Here is an 8,319-nt window from a genome sequence, read left to right on the forward strand (position 1 = left end):
ATTCGTCGAAACACACCACGAGTTAGGCGAGGACGCAGGTGGGGAACCACAGGTCGTTATTGAGTCTAGGAGACAACTAAATAATATGTAACTTTTATTCTCATTATGTAATCGTTTAATTATTATTGAAATTCAAATTTTTATTTGCGACGAAATTGTCTTTTATTTTTTTTTAACAAAAAAAAATCAATTTGAACCTAGGCGCCATCTGAGATGGCTAATTCAAAATCACATACACCTAAGAGTCATCTCAGTTGGCATCTCCTTTATAAAAATCAATGGAGTCGCCATCGCACTTGACTACTGCGTGTTATCATTTTCTCCGAAACATGATTATTTATTATTTATGTATTTTATTTTCGATACTTAGGTTATTGAAAAAAATTCACATATTTAACCCAAAAATAATAATACTAAATAATAATTAATTTCATATCCATTAACAAACCCTATATGGAAATTTGACTTGTGAGGCTAAATGATATGTATCCTTTCAAAAGAAGAAAAAGAAAAAGATTTGGATTACAATTCACATTTGACACTGTGAGGCAAAACACAACAGAAGAGAAGATGGGTTTGCTGAGTCTGGATCAACTCAAATCCTTCAACTCTCAAGGTAACCAAATCCTTTCACTTCAACCAAATCCTTTCACTTCAATCAACCCAATTCAATTCCTTTCCACTCCTTAATCCTCAATCAATCAATCATTTTCACAGGTTATCTTGTGATTGAATCCTTTGCTACTGACGATGAGATTCAAAGCATGACAAAGAGAATGGAACAGTTGGTTGATGAATTCGATCCTTCTTCCACCGCCTCTATTTTCTCCACCAAAAACCAGGTTACTTACGTACTTTTCATTTTCATGTTTAAAGTTTAGTGTTTTTCTATCTGTTCTGATTCTCTTTTTTTTTTTTTTTTTAATCTTTTTCAGCAACAGTTGACTGATAATTATTTTTTCGAGAGTGCTGAAAGAGTTTCGTTCTTCTTTGAAGGTATTGATGAAAAAAAAACATTTTTTTTTTGGTCTTATTGTAATTAGGGTTTCTTTTAAGTTTTATTAATCTGTTTTATGTAGAGAAAGCATTTGGGGATGATGGTAACTTAAAGCAGCCAAAGCAAGTTTCCCTCAATAAAGTTGGCCACGGTAAGAATAAACCTTTAATATTTTGATACCTCTCTGCTCTCTTTTGAACTAGAAATTTGAATAGTCACTCTTAAAAATATATGTAATTGATCTGGTTTTGTTTTGGCCGTCCTAAGTCCGCGTCACTACGGCTACACGAGGCATTGTCCGCTTAGGGTGCGAGAACCCTCTTGGCTTTGTCCTTTAGAGAAGGCACCTCCTTGGGTTCACATTCGAGTTCCCACATACAGCACCAATGTTTCGCTTGGGAACCAGAAATAATCGGTTGACGGTGAGATAGATCTTGGATCGGTGGAGCAAGTTTCCAGTGTAGCGGAGAGGGGGCTAACCTACAAGGTTAGCACTCCAATGCCGAAGTTAGTGAGATAATAATGAATATTGTGATAGTGAAAATGAATTTATATGCCTGAAATGACAGGCTTTCTTTCCTATATAGCGTGAGCGGTTAAAGCCGTCTATGTGAGAGAAGGTGCGTTATGTTGGTGACCGTTATATTTAATCAGACGGTGATTGACGCATCCGAGGGCGGAATCATCTGCCCTAGGTGGAATGAGGGATCAAGTACTCCATGCGCTCTTTTGCTTGATGCCGCTCTTGGGTCTTTCGATATGGGCCTTGTGAACGGCTTGTTTTTTATAAGCAAATGTTTAATTTGTTAGGGGGAGAGAGAATTTGTTAGCGGTAGGGATCGAATTTTAGACCTCATTCTTAACACTCCTTTGATGTCTCAACTGATACCACTTGGCTACACCTTTGGAGTCATGTAGTTGAATTAGTTTGTTTAGGAAAATGTGTGAATGATAGTGAGGACACTACTTTTATTAGTTAGTATTAGTGTTTGGTTGGGCAAGATGTGGAGGTAGAATTGTTTGGTGGAAATTGATTTAGTTTGCTTTGAATCTAACTTTTCATTTTCGGTCCTCGGGCTGTGTTGTGAATTTTTTGCAGCACTTCATGAGATTGAGCCTGCATTCAAGAATTTTTCTTCTTCTGAGAAGACTTCAAGTTTGATGCGCTCTTTAGGTTACAAGAGACCGGTAATCATGCAGTCTATGTATATATTTAAGGTACATTTTCTGGGTCTATTGTGTGTTCAGTTACTGTCTTTCTGATTATATGGTTGCAATCAAGGTTGTCAGAATCGAGTTTTTACCTTGACTCGTTTTACCTAGGTAAAATCGAAACGTAAAATCGAAACGTAAAATCATAGAATTTACCTCTTATTAAAATTATATTAAATTTATATATACGACATATGTATACTTATATAATATTTTTAATGCATTAATTATTTAAAATTTTAACTTTATTATAAAGTAAAAATATACTATATAATCATAATCTTCACAAACTTGTATCAAACTACATAAATTGTCCACCAGATCATAAAATGTAATATCTAAAAGATTATAAAAAAATAATAGTTTCATAAGTTTTTCGAGTTAAAAAAAAACAAATCTTTTCATTTTCATCTTCAACTTAAACAAAAGTTCAATGCTTCTATCTTCATTAGAACATTCATATCCGACTTGATTAAATCCATGTCCAAATGTTAAAGATTCTTTAATATTATAACCAAGATATGAATGTGAATAAAATTAAAAATTCATAGAGAAAATTTTATGGGCCAAAATATAAAATTTGATTTATAAATTTTGACTTAAAAAAAGTAAAATCAGGTCAAAGAGTAAAATCCAACGATTTTACATGATTTTACACGATTTCACCGATTTAAGGACGATTTAAATCACGTAAAATCATTACGGAATACGATTTTACATAAAAAGGTTTTTACCTGTGATTTAACACGAAATGCTGACCTAGAAACGTGAAATCTATAGAGTTTAAGTTTTAAATCGAGATTTTAACAACCTTGGTTGCAATAACTAAAGGGTCTTAGTATATATGTATTTGATGCTTAATCATTATCATAACCGGATTACAAATTTTTTATCGGCAGCAACCTGGCATCGGTGGTGAAGTAGTGCCGCATCAAGATAACTCATTTATTTATACTGAACCACAAACATGCACAGGGCTGTGGCTGGCTTTAGAAGATGCCACCTTATCAAACGGTTGCCTTTGGGCAATTCCTGGATCTCACAAAAGTAGTGCTTTTTTCTTCTCTTTCTGGTTTATTTGTTACTCGAATCATTTATCCTTTACCTTGGTTGATCAGATTTAATCAGTTTTCCTTTCTATTTTATTCTATGGTTGTTGTAGATGGGCTTGTTAGAAAATTCTATAGAGATGAAGATGGTGTTAAATTCGATAAACCATCACCATCTTATGATAAAAAAGATTTTGTTCCTATTGAAGTAAAAGCTGGATCTTTGGTTGTCATCCATGGCAATCTTATCCACCAAAGGTTTGTTAAAACAATTCTCTCTCGGCAATGTATTTCTTTTCATGAAATAGAACGAAAGTTTTTCCTTTGAAGGCGAGTTACTGATAATCCATCCTTATCTTATTTTCTGTGTGGTTGAAAGCTTTGAAAATCAGTCCCAAAAATCACGACATGCATATAGCTTGCACGTGGTAGATACGGATGGCTGCAAATGGGCACCCGAAAATTGGTGAGTTTGGATCACTGGGAGAGTATTTTTGTTGGCTCTTTTTCACTTTTACAAATCAGTACACAAACTCTTTGGGTGGCATTCTCTAACACTTTTTTCTGTCAATTTATATTTCAGGATCAGACGGAAAGTGGAGCCAGAACCACTTTATGTAAACTAACTATCTTTGCAAATTATGAAAAACTGCTGCTTCAGTATAATGTTCACTTGGCAAGTTTGTACTAAGACTAGGTCATTTGTTGTTAAAGCATTGTAATAAAGTCAACCCCACGTGTTGCCTTGCCATCGAATGAATACATATCGATTAATTGGCTTGGTGTTATGAATAAGGGAGAGACTTAGGTGCACAGCATAATATCTGGTGTATGAGTATACAACTAATCTGACACATGATAACAAATATTGATAGGCCTTGTACTTTATAGCATTTTCATGCAATTCATGTTACTTAGTCTGCACTGGTTTACTTCAAATTGTAGAATCTAAGCATACATGCTTTTGGTATGTACGATCTGAACAAGTGGCAAATCCTTATAATGCATTTTCAGATCCTAGAACTTGAATTGATTGTGAAACCTTTTCTTAAAATTAAATTGGTTGTTTTAGATATGGGCGGTCCTTATGAATTTCCTGCGGATTTGCAATGAAAGTTTAGATTGTATCTCAAATTGTCGATGCGAAAGTTGACACTGTATCTCTCTATATGTATAGTGTATTGATTGTCGCCTACATTTGACGGGTGAGAGGAAATTTATTTCATAGAATGAATTGTTGCCATGAAATTTATTTACTATTGAAAGATCAGATTTACCTGCGAATCAAGGGACCATGTTAAAAATGCAACATATGAGAAAATGTTGGGTTGAAAGTATAGCCACAAATTGAGTCCTGACTGTCAAAGATATTTTTTGGACCCGTATGAATTCCATTAAACTGTCTCAATTGGATTGGATGGAAACATTTCTAGAAACATTTTTTCTTTTAATGGCGAATGAGGAAGGTTAAGTGAAATGATGTGGTATGTATAAATTTATATGTGGTTGCTTAATAAGACTACCATACAAATCGTGGTGTGCATGTTTAATTGCTAGGAAGCTATGGCAAGATAAACTCATTCGTCTGAATCAAATTCTCACTCATTGAATCAAATCGTGATTCAAAGATGGTTGTAAAAACTTAGAGGAAGGTCTTCAAATATATATCTTCTCCCAAAATAGAAAGTTACTCATGTATGTGTGATATTGAAACATATAACTAATTTTTTATTTATTTATTTTGTTTGTTATTAGTGTAATTTGAATTCTACAATTCAAATTTTTATTTTGATGGTTCAAATTGTAAAATCTAAATTACACAAGTAACAATAACATAACAATTTTGTTTGTTTGTTCAAAGTTTGTAATACATATTTATGAATTACAAACCTTACTTAAAGATGTTGTGCAATAATACAAGGTTACATAGGAAAGAGCATTTTCGTCACTTTGATTATAGAGAAACAACTTCAATATTTCTACCTACAAATAAATCTAAGACTAATGGTACACCAAAGATGGATTGTTCTAGTCAAAATAATAGTTCCACCAACGCTCACCATCTTAATAACAAATTTAGTTTAAACAAAAAAAGAAGCTTAAAAAAAAAAAATACTCATCGTCTCACATACAAAATCACCTAGTTCTATTACCTTTATCTCTCTTCATCTTCTTCCACTCACACATTTGTACTCTTGCTGTTTAGCATCGTTCATCCACCTACAATTTGTTTTCTTCCGGTGTCTTCTCCCTCCATTAATTTTGCTTCTTTCTCTATCATTAATTTTTTAAGAAGTAAACTTTTTATTTAATTATTTTATTTTGATTATAATCTAATGTAGTTATTATTTGTTTTATTATGGTCATCAAATTATAGTGGACTTACTTTATTGAGATTGAATTTGTACTAATGGTAGAGATTTTGTTGTTAGGATTTTGTAGTGCTTGTTTGAAATTATTGTATTTGCATATGATTTTCATAACATGATACATTAAACACTATTTTATTTCTAGCAATAAGCAACGTAGAAGTATTTCAAAAGAAAATCTTGAGAGCAACCATCCACTCCTAATCTCAAGTATTTGATGAATGTAAAAAACTAAAAATTGAGTCCATATATGAAAAAAAAAAAGATTTTTGAAATTCGAATATGAAAAGCTTTTGAAAGAGGTTTTTTCTTTAGCCACCTTCCTATGGGGGTCATCCCCAGCGAAAAACCCAAATTACCCCTGCTTCGGAAATGAACTTCCGAAGCACTTTTTTTTAAAAAAAAATTTCCACAATTCGGAAGTGCATCTCCGAAAACACCTCATGGGGGGTGTTTTCGGAGATGAACTTCCGAAAACACCTTTGTTCAGATTTTGGGGGGTTTCAGAAATGAACTTCCGAATTATGCAGAAACTGTGTTTTTTTTTATGTTTTTCTTAACAGTCTCGTATTTTTAATTAAAGGAAACCGGGAAATAAAATAAATGACATATAAACAGAAAAAACTAATATGATAAAAAAAGTAATATATACAAGCCGATCCAAATCCAAAAAAAAATAGTGTGCTAAAGATACAATCCGAAAACAAAAAATAAATAAACCCGACCACTACTGGGTGTGCCTAACCCTCTCACCCTGGGCCCTCCTCTGCCGCCTGTATGCCGCCGCACGGCCCGCATCAGTGACGATCATCTCCATCACGGCGACTGCCTCTGGACCGCCCTGATGAACGACACCTCGATCCAACGCGTCCCGCCCAAGCATCTCTATCCGCTGGCAGATCGGCAGGAGATCAATGGCGTGGTCATCCTCGGCCTGCTGGTTCTCCAAGATCTCCTCGTGTGCTGGCCTAGGAGCGCCGGGAGCGTCGGGTGTCAGCAAAGGATGTGAAACCCGATAGAAACATGTGACGTACCCCTCCACACTGTGCCAGTCCTGGGTGACCCGCCGGCGAAGATACTCCTCCGGTACCACATGATGCTCCCAATCCTCAAACATGGCAGTGAGCTGCACTCTGGTCACTGTGTCGGGAGCAGCCTCGAAGGGTGACCTGGGTATCATCTGCACGAATCCGAACTGCCGCATGCACCGCTCAGGGAGATACCGGACCATGATGGTAGTCCCGCATGCCAACCAGCCAGAATATAGAGATATGTCGTCAAAGGGGACAATCTGAGTGTAGTCGCTGAACGGCCTCCAGGTGACGTCGTCGTGCATCGTGCGGTCCAGGTACCCACGGTATGGTCCCACCGCATTGTTCCCCCTCTGGAGAACGTATCTGGCGGCCCTGGGCATGGCGTCAACGTACGCAGGATCGATGTGGAAGCCGTGGATGCGGGAGAAGTAGGAGATGATCCAGCTCTGAAATAGAAACACGATAATGTATTATAAATAAATACGAAACATAAATAAATACGAAACAATTAAAATGAAACGTATCGTAAGTAGTGTGCAGGATCCGACCAACTGCCTCGTCCTCCAGTTGGAGGCCTCATTCAGCTTCTGGTAGAGGTATGCCAGAGTAGCTTCCCCCCAGTTCCACTGGTGAACGGTATCCAGGTCCATGAAGTAGCGGAGGTAGGTCACGTCGACGTACCTTGCACTCTTGTCCACAAAGCATGCAGCGCCTACCACATGCATGTACCAGCACCGAAGAGCGCAGCCGCGGTGATACTGTGTGAATAGATCGTCACCCGCCTCCTCAGCCTCGGCTGTCGCGTCCAGGTGGTGCTCAAAATAAGCGCTCAGTGTGGTGAACCGGATATGAGGCCCAGATGTCGTGATGCACTCATAGTCAGCAGCTTCGGGCACTATGGCCAAATAGAGCGCCATCCACTGACTGGCCTCGACCCTCTGGATCCGGGTGTGGGCCAACAGCGGACCCCTGATCGGCAGGTGGAGAAGACACTGCACGTCATGCAAGGTGATCGTCATCTCCCCAACCGGCAAGTGGAAAGAAGACGTCTCCTTGTGCCAGCGCTCCACAAATGCCCCCTGCATGCCGTGGCTGATGGTGGTGTACCCCGTCATGCAGAGCCCGCTAAGCCCTGAACCTCGCACCGCGTCGTTAAACCACTCAGCTGCTGGTTTAAACAAACTGAAAATTTTCCGGGCGTGGTTCACCATTTTCAAAGGATCTCTCTCCTGTTCCAAAAAAAACAAATAAAAGCATATGTTAAATAGACCGTTAAGAAAATATCGAATAAACGTCTAAATTATAAACGGTTAAATTAAAAAAAATACCTCTCCCTCCCAGATACGCCGAGCGACGTGATCGCGGTAGGATATCAGCACGAAAGTGTCAAAGGGCCCTCCCGGGTAGCTGTCCTCCTGCTCATCCTCCTCCTCGGATGGAGGGTCAACATCCGGTACCCCCTCCGGTTCGTGGTATGGCACTGCCACCTCCTCCTGCTCCTCCTCCTCCTCCTCTCGCTGGCGGGAAGAAGATACCCGAGCCAACCGACTCCTAGATCCAGATGAGGAGGTACCCTCTCCCACGTCCACGGGAACTCGCACACGTCGTCCCCGGCTCTGCCCCCGTCCCTGTGTCGACGCCAGCTGCGCCGCCGCCCG

At 38.4% G+C, this 8,319-nt stretch overlaps 1 protein-coding gene across 1 annotated transcript; it reads left to right on the plus strand.

Moving 5' to 3' along the window:
* The first annotated feature begins 459 nt into the window (after positions 1–459).
* LOC131635715 (phytanoyl-CoA dioxygenase-like) lies at positions 460–4,182 on the plus strand. Its single transcript, XM_058906359.1, has 9 exons — positions 460–616; positions 718–842; positions 936–996; positions 1,080–1,148; positions 2,097–2,215; positions 3,109–3,256; positions 3,372–3,516; positions 3,638–3,724; positions 3,842–4,182. The coding sequence occupies exons 1-9, from the start codon at positions 484–486 to the stop codon at positions 3,882–3,884; spliced, it is 930 nt and encodes a 309-aa protein (XP_058762342.1). The 5' UTR covers positions 460–483; the 3' UTR covers positions 3,885–4,182.
* The last annotated feature ends 4,137 nt before the right edge of the window (positions 4,183–8,319 follow it).

This window comes from Vicia villosa, unplaced genomic scaffold (genome assembly GCF_029867415.1).
Source record: "Vicia villosa cultivar HV-30 ecotype Madison, WI unplaced genomic scaffold, Vvil1.0 ctg.001535F_1_1, whole genome shotgun sequence".
Classification (NCBI taxonomy): Eukaryota; Viridiplantae; Streptophyta; class Magnoliopsida; order Fabales; family Fabaceae; genus Vicia; species Vicia villosa.